The sequence below is a fragment of the Electrophorus electricus genome, chromosome 2 (genome assembly GCF_013358815.1).
Source record: "Electrophorus electricus isolate fEleEle1 chromosome 2, fEleEle1.pri, whole genome shotgun sequence".
In the NCBI taxonomy this organism is placed as follows: Eukaryota; Metazoa; Chordata; class Actinopteri; order Gymnotiformes; family Gymnotidae; genus Electrophorus; species Electrophorus electricus.
Window position 1 is genome coordinate 9,399,431 of NC_049536.1, and position 12,763 is coordinate 9,412,193.

The window sequence follows — 12,763 nt, forward strand, 5'->3', positions numbered from 1 at the left end:
ATAAACCAGAAAGCTGGTAATCATTTTGAGTCCTTTGAAATAATTTTCACTAGCATAAATGATGTAGCCAGTGATAAGAAGCCCACCCAGCCTCTTCCACTAATCGGCATTTACAGGCCACCAGGACCCTACTCAGAATTTATTTACTAATTTATTGCAGATTTCTTCTCTAGTCACTCTAGTAGAAAGAGCCATTATTGTTGGTGATTTCAATATTCATTTGATAGTGCCCAAGACCATCTGAGATCAGCCTTTAATTCTATATTAGAATCAGTTGGTTTCACCCAATGCCAACAGAACCCACACACTCTGGTGGACATATTCTTGATTTAGTAGTGACATGTGGTGTAGACATAGAGAACATAGTCATACTACCCCAGTCTGATGCCATCTCAGGCCATTCCCTCATTCCATTTGAACCACATATAAGCCACAATATAGTAACCTCGTCTCACTACCACATTACATGCGTGATCACATCAGCCAATGCATCTAGATTTATTGCGAATCTCCCAGACTTATCATTTGCGACTAGGATACCCTCAAACCCCACAGAACTTGATCAAATGACTGCTTAGAATCAGTATTCTGCTGCACACTCAATGTCATGGTTAGTCCCTCCCAGCTTGCATGTTTTCTCTGTCTTGTGTATTTGAATTCCATGCCATAGTTTCATTTTCTCCGCCCCTCATTTGATTGCTCACAGTTACCTTGTTAAGTTCATGTATTTAAACCCTGTCTGAGGCCCTGTGTTTTTGCTGTTCATTGTGTTTGGATGTTTGAATGTGATATTAAGCCCGTATGTTTTTCAAAGCCTGTGTTTGTTAGACCATGTGTTATCTTAACCATTTGTTTTTCCTTACCTTTATGTGTTATTTCTTAGTTTCTGTTGTAGCCTGCTTCCCCTGTTTGCCTTCGTGTACTTGTGTTTTTGGTTCATCATGTATCCCCGTAAACTCTGTGTTGGCTCAATGACCCTGGACTCCTCTAATGACTACGACACTGGATTTGCTCTTAATAAATCTCTCTCTTCTCCGCACATGCTTTCACCTCCTTATCGCTCAGCGTTACACCCAAAGATTTGTACCTTGGTACAATGTACAGATTTGCAATTTAAAGAAAGACACTCAAAAAATAGAAACAAAATGGCACCACACTAAACTTGTAGTCTTCCATCTTGCATGGAAGGAGAGCCTTCTCAAGTATAGAAAGGCACTTATTACCTCTCAAAGAGTTTATATATTGCACATCTAACTAGGAATAAAACTGACAGAAATGCTCAGATTACATCACATTGTAGTAATGAGTTCATGAATTTCTTCAATGAGAAAATTAAGCACATTAGAGATAATTAACATGATACTGGGCAGCTACTTATCAGCCAAGACAAAAAAGACTCTAGAATCCTTTACAGATTGCTCCTTTAAGAGCCAGAACTTACATTTCTGATCTTGTACTCAAAATCCTCCACTTGCTTACTAGATTCACTGCTAGATTCACAAAATTTATTAAACTCCTCCTTGAGCATTGATACATGCCTAAATCATTCAAATTAGCAGTATTCAGACCACTTATCAAAAAAATCTAACCTCAACCCATGTCAGCTGTCAAATTACAGGCCGATTTCAAACCTTCCATTTATTTCCAAGATATTAGAAAAAGCTGTAGCTCAGCAATTAAGCTCATACCTGAATTAGAACATGAAGTCTTTCAGTGAGGGTTTAGGCCATCATAGTACAGAGACAGAACTGATTAAAGTAGTTAATTACCTGTTGTTGGCTTCTGGCCAGGGTTATGTTTCTTCACTTATATTGCTTGATTTGAATGCAGCATTTGACACTATAGGTCACAACATTTTAAAGACTCAAAAATGTTGTTGGGAATATTCCTTTCCTGGTTTAAATCTTATCTAGCCAGTTGCTACTTCTCAGCATACAACAAGGTTAGCTATGGTGTCCCACAAGGATCTGTTTTAGGGCCTTTGCTTTTTTTCTTTATATATGCTACCTCTAGGTGACACTATATATAATAACTGTGCTAGTTTCCACTGCTACCTTGATGATACTAAGCTATATATATATATATATATATATATATATATATATATATATATATATATATATATATATATATATATATATACTAAGCCAGAGGACATATATCAACTTAGTATTATTGAGGAATGCATAAAGGACATTAGACACTGGATGTTGAGAAACCTTCTCTCACTTAATCCTGGCAAAACAGACTCTCTAATTACTCAATGAACCTAAATGGTCTTCCAATCACATCTTCTCTAACAGTTAAAGATCTTGGAGTAATTATGAATCCCAGTTTCTTGTTCGAAGCTCATGTAAATAATATTTCTAGGACCGCCTTTCTCCACCTCAGGAACATTGCAAAGATTAGGAACGCACTCCACTCACATGATGCAGAAAAGCTAGTCCATGCATTTATCACTTCAAGATTGGACAACATTGGCTCCCATTAAAATGTTGTATTGATTATAAAATACTTCTAATGACCAACAAAGCACTGAATGGTCTTGCCCCACAGTTCCTTAGGGAACTCCTAGTGCACAACGACCCACCATGTCTGTTTAGATCAAAAGGTGCAAGCTCTTTACTAGGGCCAAGAATTAGAAAATCTACTGCAGGGGGCAAAGCCATTTCCTATAAAGCTCTCACACTGTGGAATAACCTGGCCTTGTAATCAGACATGCCCAATATCGGGACCAGACTAGGAATTCTAGAAAACTGGACAAGACATTAATTGCTTATTTTTTTTATTTTATTATTATTTATTTATATTTCTCTTTCACTATTTATTCTGCTTGTTATTGTCTATATTGTTACTATTGTGGTGACCGTTGGTGGCCAGAAGAGGCCGGGCCCCCCTTCGAGTCTTGGTTACTCTCAAGGTTTCTTCCTCATGCTCTAGGAAGTCACCCTTTGCTTAATCACTCGGGCTTGGACTCAGATATTTGTAAAGCTGCTTGCTGAACACATCTGTTGTAAAAAGCTATATATATATATATATATATATATATATATATATATATATATATATATATATATATATATATATATAAATAAATGTGAAACTATAATAAGTTTAGCAATAATAGCTAAATCTACTAAGTGCATATCATAGACTATATATACAGTATATGGTCCCTATATGAATCAACTTAATATCGTTACAACTACCAGTTTATACTATGTGTTCTCAGTAGTTTAGTTATTGATCAGGCACATTAGTGGACAGCTTATTTGGAGACTTATCTTGGCATTATGTAGCTAGCTAGAAGGTACTAAACCAGGTGCAGTGAGTACTGCCTTGCTACCTCTGATCTCCTTTCATTCTTTTGGTTGTGTGCATGCACTTTCAAGTTTATCTAAGATAAATTTAAGCCCAATGCTTCATAGAAAAACTTGCATCAGTTATTTCATCAAGGGTAACTTTTTCAGTCCAACCAGCACATTCCCATTGCTAAAATGCACATATATAAGAAGTTCAAAGGATTTTTAACATTTATTGGTAGCTATGGTTATAATTAACAGCTGCACAAGAGTGGATTAATATTGTCCCTTTGCACCTCAGCACATCTGTTTAATTATGAATGTATAATGTATGCATCTAGGCAAAACAGGTCATCCACAAAGCAACAAACCATGCAAATTCACCAAGTAGAGCTGCAGAGTGCTGAAGTGCATACCACATAAAGTCACCTACCTTCTATTGCATAACTCGCACCAGATTTCCAAACTGCCTATGAACGCAACATTAGCACAAGTACTGTGTCGGGAGCTTCATGAAATGGGTTTCCATGACTGAGCAGCTGCACACATGCCTAAAATTACTGCTCAGTGCCAAGCATTGTAAATCATGCCACTACTAGACTGTGGAGTAATGGAACTGTTCTCTGAAGTGATTAATTTCGTTTAACTATCTGGCAGTTTGATGAACGGGTTTGCCAGATGCCAGGAGAACATTACCTACCATAATGCACAGTGCCAAAAGAAAAGTTTGGTGGAGAAGGGCTAATGGTCTTCACTGTTTCACTGACTTCCACGCCACAGAACACTTTTAAGATAAAATGGAATGTTGATTGGAAGCCAGGTCTTCGTGTGTCTGACTTCACAAAAGCCCAACATCAGTGCTTGTCTTCACAAAAGCTCTTTAGACTGAGTGGGCAGAAATACCTACAGATACACTCCAAAATATAGTGGAAAGCTGTTGTAACTTCATGGGGCTCTAAGTCCTTATTCATGCTCATGGGTTTGGAATGGAATGCTCAAAAAGCTCATATAAGTGTGATGGGCAGGTGTTCACATTCTTTTGGCCATAGCTTGCAAGCTAGTTGGCCTCTAGGAAATGAGACACATTTCTCAGCAGTAAAACCCAGAAGAAAACTCAATTTCTTTCCTTACTTTAAAGATTTCCAAGTCTTTCTGATGTTGTCCTGTTGACACTTGTGTGAAAAATAATGTGCAGTGAAGGCTTGACTAGATGTCGTTTATTCAGTAAGCATTTATGCCTTTTGTTCTCAGAGTTTCAAAAGTTCATTCTCAGAGCTTTGCGTTAATTCTCACAACCACATGAGGGCAGTGTAAGAGCTACAAAGTGCCAGGAATCAGTGATCCTCAGTGAGTATTTCTTGTGCAATTCAGTCAGAACTTTTTGCACAGACAATATTCAGCACCAAGTGCAATTGATAATTAGATTAGGCTCAGTTGAAAGATATGTACTAAATAGACATTTTTATGAAAAATTTGTTTGAGTTTCTACATTGTGTTACTACCACTCCTTGTTAAGAAATAGTGTGTAAGTTAAACTTCTCCAGAAAAAAAAGGCACTTTATTTAAAAGGCACATCATGTAGAATAAGAAGATATCCAGCATTAATGAACTCTCAGGAAGACTGACAAAAACAATACCTTCAAAGTCATATTCTCGTGAGCTGAGCATATGCGTGTTTGCATGTGTAAGAGAGACAGAGGAAGAGGGTTAGGTCTCTGGAGGGTGGAGCTCTTGTAGGTTCTACCATGTGTGTGAGTGCTACATATCACAACAGGCCACAACATCATTCGCGATAACAGCCAGACACTCCCTGTACAGATGCACAGGATCAGCCATCCCTTAACTTGAGGATCAAGTGGTGTTCTTACAGCGCTATTGAGCATCATCTTCATGCCAGTAGGAAAGGTAAGTTGTTATAAGGCAAAAATGGGGTTGCTGCTTGCAACTAATAATATTATTGAAAATTGAGTTCATTCACTGTAGATTTGCCAGGTAGAACATTAGAGAGTTATACATGCAACTGATAGCAACTGATTTGTAACTGATTGCTTGGAAGCATTGTAATCAGGTGTTAATGAGATAACACAGCTAATAAGTAATATAAACGGCCTCCAATTATTATCTAATGCGATTCTCATTATAAAGTATTTGATGCACTGCATTATGTATGTATATATATATATATATATATATATATATATATATATATATATATATATATATATATATATATATACCGTTTTCTGTTTTATCTGGGGTAGACCAAATGGAATGTATGGTTTCCCATTATGCTTGATTCCCTGGTGGCTTAGAAACCTTGTGTATCTGGGAGTTGACAACGACAAAGAAGAGGAAACACTTGAAGTCCAACCAGGAAAAGGCCAGAAACAATAGCCTTACAGTAACAGTGCATTGTAGAATGCACTAGTGATCCATTTGGTTTAAATGAGGAACTGGGACTTTTGTGTGTGTTTGATTGCATAGATATAATAAAAATGCACAATAATCTATCTATCTATCTATCTATCTATCTATCTATCTATCTATCTATCTATCTATCTATCTATCTATCTATCTATCTATCTATCTATCTATCTATCTATCTATCTATCTATCGATCGGTCTGTCTGTCTGTCTGTCTGTCTGTCTGTCTGTCTGTCTATCTATCTATCTATCTATCTATCTATCTATCTATCTATCTATCTATCTATCTATCTATAACATTCAAAATGTAACATTACTAATGCTTTATTTCTAAGGCTTATAAGAAACTGTGGCAGAACTGTATTCATTGCCTTTACTCTGACCTAATGACCCAGGGGATTCTGAAACAAAACATAGCTTAGACTAAAGAAACCACATAATTTACATATGCATCTTCTGAGTGCTCCCAATGCGTTCATCACAGAATAGAAAAATAGGTCACATTGTTCTCTCTGTGTCACTTCCTGCAGGACATGGTGCTCTGCATTCCAAAATAAAGCTTTGGATTTTTGCTGAGGAGCCAATGCTTTTATTACAATCTCGAAACGAATATGAAAAAGCAGTGCTATGGGCTAAATATTTCTGCATGCTCTGTATCTACTTTCACAAAAATATCAGCGCTACAAGTATGTTGCTATAAAATGCGTTTAATGAATATTTAATGTACACAGCTGAATATGCTGTTCTGTCTGAATGCAGTATGGAGCAGGAATATTAAACTTCTGCCAAATGGTCTACACAGATCTTCAAATAAAGAAAGTATTGATGTACAAGCTGTAGTGAGAGAAATATTAGCTTTAAGTAGGGCTTTTGTCATAGCCCCAATAAAATAACAGTTCTAAGCCTAAGACTTAATATGTCTTTGGAAAGTTGGCCATTGTTCTGTCTGGTGGTGAAAATAAAGCACGTTTTATCGATTTATTTATTTTTCAGAAAGTCACTGTGTTTTATCCTAGATGTCATGGCGATCAACATACAGAAGTTCAAAATTCCGGAATGTGTATGGCAAAGTCGGCCAGCGAGAGGCGTGCTATGAAGGTATTCCTATTACCAGGAATGTCCATGACAACCACTTCTGTGCTGTCAACCCCAAATTCCTTGCAGTTGTCACAGAGAGCTCAGGAGGAGGATCTTTCCTGGTTATACCGATTTACAAGGTAAAACAGAATCTATCTAATTAGCTTTCTATATATGTGTGTGTTTGCCTGTCTATTCTCCTGACATTAAACAATATGGCAAATTAAAAGATCTGAGTAGATTAACCTTTGGACCGACCAATGACGGTGTCTGACTAATTAAAGCATTCAGCTTACTAATGACAGTCTTTCAACAGAAATGAATCACATCATGCTCAGCCAACTGGTTGCATACATTTTTGCTTAGAGTATTGAATAGCCTATTGTGTTTGTTTGTATACATTTGTTGACAGTAAAGCCTCACTGACTGGCTGAATAATTGGCAACATGACTGAAAGTGATGCTTGACCAAATGTAAATGGACGTGCTCAATGCTGTTGTGTTGAATCAGTCTTGTGACTTGGCGGCTGAGTGAAGAATGGAGATCTATGAGACTGGTACAGAGTCAGCCATGTGACTCTCATCCAATCAGTTTGACTCTACCTCTCATTGGATGCAGACTAGTGTTGTACACAAAAAGAAGCTGTGTCAGTTTAATCAGTAGTTAATAGTCAGGATACTCAAGAGTCCTCAATTTTCAAAATGCTCACAGTGCAGCTTTTATTTTTTAAAGGTAATGAACTCAACAATAGTAGCGGCATACAGCAGAGTAACTGGATACAGATTATGATTATCTTCTAGCCAGAATATCTCTAATAAAATCCAGATCACCCAGATCCCCATTTGTACATGGCATTAACATGTATCTGTGTAAACCTCTGTTATTCAGATGGCAATGAATGCCAGGAATAACTGCATCCTGTGCACATACAGTTTGGAATGTGAAATCTGACTGCTTGTATTGCTTACCTGTGTTTGGTCATATATTTTATGGAACTGCTATTAGGCCAGAAGTAATTAAAACTCTGCCTAAAATTTATTTGATGTGGCTGAATACATAATGGGAAAGGCTTGTTTGAGGTAAGTTAGATTCATTTGCTTAGCAGTCCACATACTGATGCCACACTGTGACAAACTGAATTACCAAAATGTTCTTCTTGTTTGAAGTCTGCATGTACATATTTTGCCTTTTGAAAACAGGCTAATGATGTTGGCTTACAACTTTCTAGGACCCTTTCATTTGGGTCACTCAATATTAACACCACCACCTAGTGGACAAAGGGAGACATTACAGCACATTTCATAATTGAATATCTGGCTCTAAATCATAGTTATATGCTGTTGAAATAAAAGCCATGCAAGACCATTTATTTTACTCTCTTAGGTAGGTCGAGTAGATCCACATCACCCAAAGATATGTGGCCACCAGGGCAACGTTCTGGACATTAAATGGTGTCCATTCAGGGACAATATCATTGCTTCCTGCTCAGAGGACTGCTCTGTGAGTTATGCACATTACATTATTTTGGGCATGAAGAAAATACATGATGATGTTAATTACAATGATCATGATTATTTAATAACACATTGAGGTCATGACAATGACTTGAATGAGAGGTACTATTATTTATATTATTGACATTATTTATATAACTTAATAAACGTATAGCAGTATGCTTGGGGATGACCATGATCATAATGGTGACATCAGGTGAGAATCTGGGAGATTCCTGATGGTGGCTTGAGACGCAATATGACAGAGGCTCAGATGGTCCTGATTGGTCACAGCAGGAGGGTGGGACTTATAGAATGGCACCCCACTTGTAGTGGAATACTCTACAGTGCTGGATATGATGGAAAGGTAACCATGGCAATCACAAACTCAAAAAACCTCATTATCTCTTCTTTTCCTCTGCATCACCATTCACAGTGCTTTTTTTTCTATCTCTGTTAATAAGTAATTAGGGATGTATGCTCTAGAAATTATAATAATTTAATCACCCCATAATGTGACCAAAGTGCCCAAATGTGCCAAATGTGACCAAATTTTGTGTCAGTAGTACAGGTGTTGATAATATAACACATAGCCAAGCTGGAACTTAGTCATTTATTTGGATAAAAACATACTAATTACAACTTATCACATATAATATAACATCTAGCGCTCATATACGAATATCCAGTTATTGCAAAATTAAAATTGGAACCCATTATTCTTAGTATTACAGCTTGGAGGAAATGGTATGTGCAGTAAAAATGGCATCTTAGTGTATCTATCAGTATGGCTTCATTTACAGACTCATTTATAAAATACTTTATCATAATAGTATCATCAACTATGTCAGTTGACTATATTATAGCATGCAATTTTTATAGCATGTGTGTTGCAGTGTAGCAACTTATGCCACCACATAAGGCATTATTTCATGATTGGTTTTCCATGGTTTTCCTCCCACATCTATTCCATTTGACTTCCTCTGACACCCACTGTTCCACTCTTTGAAAGATTCTGTTATGGAACTTGGAGAAGGGCGAGGCTGTGAAGATGATTGACAGCCACTCAGATGTGGTCCTCTGCATGTCCTTCAGTAGAGATGGAAGCCTGCTGGCCACCAGCTGCAAAGACAAAAAGCTACGAATTATAGAAGCACGCTCAGGAAGGGTGCTACAGGTAGGGTACCTTAATCTCTGAGGAATGATACACAACCATATCCAAAAAAAGCCCCCATATAGCATCTGCCTGTTACTCATTCTTTATCACACATGATATCACACAATGATCTCATTGCATGTATTACAGCAACTTTCGTATAAAGATGTTGTATTAATTGGTGCTTTAGTTCTGCTATATACTCCCTATATCTTACTATAGTAGATGATGTGTTATGAACTAAATAGCTAATTTGAGAACATTATTCTAAATTAAAGCTAAAACCAATGTATTAAAACTAAAGCAAACTAAACTAAAATAACGTCAAATAAAACACATTTATACAAACTTACCTGCAGCCCTTCTTTTCTCTTCATGGCAAGTGTCTTGGCAAGGGAGTACATATTACATGTGCATGCGCACACACACACACACACACACACACACACACACACACTCTTCTCTTTCTCTCTCTCTCTCTAGGGCTATCAGAAGAAACTTGAATATTTCTCTCATCAAAACAGTACAGAGTTTTCATTGTATTGAAAACATGCCAGACTGACTGCTATTAATAACTCTGAATACTAAATAGCTGTGTGGATTTAAGTTGAAATATTTGTTCTTTACATGCACTGTATACAGGAAGCATACAGTAAGAGCCACCGAGTGAGCAGGGTGGTGTTTCTGGGCAACATGAAACATGTGCTTACAACAGGACTCTCACGATGGAATACTAGACAAGTAGCAGTGTGGGATCAGGTGAGCTTAAAGCAGGTCAACACAGCACATTATTACAAAATAGTTCACCTATGATCCATAGGCGAATCGCCTATGTAATTGGGTATGCATTTGTGTGCCACAGGAGGACTTGTCTGTGCCAATCATTGAGGAAGAGATAGATGGCCTCTCTGGACTTCTCTTCCCTTTTTATGATGCAGACACACACATGCTTTACCTCGCAGGCAAGGCAAGTTACTATCTGTCTACTGTATAGCACTGTAGGAGAAATGAAGAACTTATTCATGTTATTATCATATTTCTGTTTTTAGATTATTTTAATTTTAGTTGTTTATAGATTGAGATAAAGCTAAATGTGGTCAACTGTGTGGTGTTAAATTGTGGTGTTCATCTGTGATCCACAGGGAGATGGAAATATCAGATACTATGAGGTGAGTCCAGAGAAGCCTCACCTGCAATATCTAATGGAGTTTAGTTCCTCTGCTCCCCAGAAAGGACTCGGTAGGTGTAATACAATATATCAATGGAAATATCTGTATAAATAAAGTAGCTATGCATTTACATTCCCTTTAAAGTCAATGATTTGCAACATGATGATAATAGCTTCATAAATCTGAGTGGAGTAAATTTGGGCTGCAATTTATTAAGTTATCCACGAAAAAAAAAAAAAAAGGTTGGTAAGGTACAATGTAGAGGTCTCCTGTATTGCACATTAAAATATAAATATAAAATTAAAAGGTATATTTTGTCAGAGTATAATATTGTCCATTGGCTTTAACAGGTGTGATGCCAAAGCGGGGTCTGGATGTGGGAGAGTGTGAAGTGTTCCGTTTCTACAAACTGATTACTCTAAAAGGTCTAGTGGAACCCATTTCAATGATCGTGCCACGCAAAGTGAGTGAGTTTCCACCAGATGTGTCCTGAGTTCTGTTACAAGTTAGGTTCCTCTGCTTTCATTAACATATAGGTGCTTCCACTGATGTGAATTAGGAGAGTAAAATAAACAAATTAATTAACAATGTCACCTTCACAAATGGCCTTCATTTTCTATTGTAGGCAGAGATATTCCAGGAGGACATCTATCCAATGACTTCTGGTGCAGAGCCAGCACTCACTACTGAAGAGTGGCTCAGTGGGATAGACCGAGGTAGCAGCCCTTCCATTCCACATGAGTTTTATATCAGAGTGCCTCTTATGTGAGACCATGTATGTGTGCCTAGGACCAGTCCTAGTATCCCTTAAGGAGAAATATAAGCAGCCGAAACCAGCTGGTCCTAAAGCTGCTAAGAGAGAGAAGAAAGCATTGGCAAAGACGATGAAAGGATTTGACCTGCTGGAGAATGTCTCTCCCAAGTCAGACAATGAGGTGTGTACATGTGATTTGTGTCTGAATATGAATATGCATAGTTTATGCTATATATTGATGTGGAAGATGAACTTTAATTGGGTGATTTATTTATTTATTTGTTTGTTTGTTTGTTTGTGTGTGTGTGTGTGTGTGTGTGTGTGTGTGTGTTAGTTCCTGAGGATGTTCTATAGGCAGCAAGATGAACTTAAACAACTACAGAAGGAGCTCAGAGATAAAGATGAGAGAATCAAACACTTGGAACTGGAACTCAACAACTTAAAAAATAACATGACATTAAATTTGAGCATTAGTAACAATTAGTAACACATTTTTCATACAATTTTACAAGAGGAATTTATGAATATAATGGCTTTAAAAGAAAAATCAAAAATATTACTGGGGAGCATTAGACTGAAGGATGTTTACTTGGCTTTCAATGGGAGCATGTATTTTGCAGACATCTGTATGAGGTCTAACCATATGTACAAGAGTCCCTAATACTGACCTTATTTCTAGATCATGTCATGTACATATTCCCACTACAATTACTCAAGTCAAACAGGTCATGTTTACATGACATGCAGCTGAGAAATTATGATTCTTGTCACTGTTTATGTGGCGATTTGGACCATATTTATGGAAGAGATTTATAGGGATGAACTGGAAGCAAACGCAGTTGGATTTTGCCTTTAAGGCCCCAACCAGGCATTATTGTCATGACCCAGTGATGATCTGATCCACCAGTAGATGGCAGCGAGGTCATTCTGCCATGTGTTTCTTAGGTATACTCCCACAGGTTTAAACTTCATTCTTTTATTCTTGGTTTTGATCATGTGTGACATTTCACAATGACTGATCTAATTTCCAAGAGCAAATACAAATGAGAGTAATTTTAATAGAAAGTTAAATCCTCTCACTACAAAATGCCATTCACTTGATGCTTAATACTTTTTATGTATTTATTGTGCAATAAATACATCTTCTTGGTATTATGTAGGTTACATTTTTGAATGATATACCTGTTTTAAACATGTTTAAAATTACTTTTGTATTCGGATGATGGAAGGATATATGGTGAAATGTATATATGAAATATATATATAAATATATGTATATAAAGCATATATGGCATATATGACCAAATGCCAACCCTTGAATGATTAATTTACCTATTTTGTCTAGTTTTTAAATTTAATTTCTGCTTTAAATTATTTCAGCAAGTTAC

At 36.9% G+C, this 12,763-nt stretch overlaps 1 protein-coding gene across 3 annotated transcripts; it reads left to right on the plus strand.

Moving 5' to 3' along the window:
• Positions 1 to 5,056: 5,056 nt before the first annotated feature.
• Positions 5,057 to 12,527, plus strand: coro2bb (coronin, actin binding protein, 2Bb). 3 transcript variants are annotated; one of them, XM_027020108.2, is made up of 13 exons: positions 5,057 to 5,207; positions 6,257 to 6,412; positions 6,743 to 6,943; positions 8,187 to 8,303; positions 8,514 to 8,663; positions 9,309 to 9,473; positions 10,095 to 10,211; positions 10,315 to 10,419; positions 10,595 to 10,691; positions 10,972 to 11,084; positions 11,247 to 11,337; positions 11,411 to 11,556; positions 11,710 to 12,527. In XM_027020108.2, the coding sequence occupies exons 2-13, from the start codon at positions 6,338 to 6,340 to the stop codon at positions 11,857 to 11,859; spliced, it is 1,527 nt and encodes a 508-aa protein (XP_026875909.2). In that variant the 5' UTR covers positions 5,057 to 5,207; positions 6,257 to 6,337; the 3' UTR covers positions 11,860 to 12,527. The 3 variants fall into 3 exon arrangements, with proteins under 3 accessions (XP_026875909.2, XP_026875910.2, XP_026875911.2); XM_027020109.2 differs by lacking the exon at positions 6,257 to 6,412; XM_027020110.2 differs by lacking the exon at positions 11,710 to 12,527 and having other exon boundaries at positions 10,972 to 11,088; positions 11,411 to 11,500.
• Positions 12,528 to 12,763: the final 236 nt, after the last annotated feature.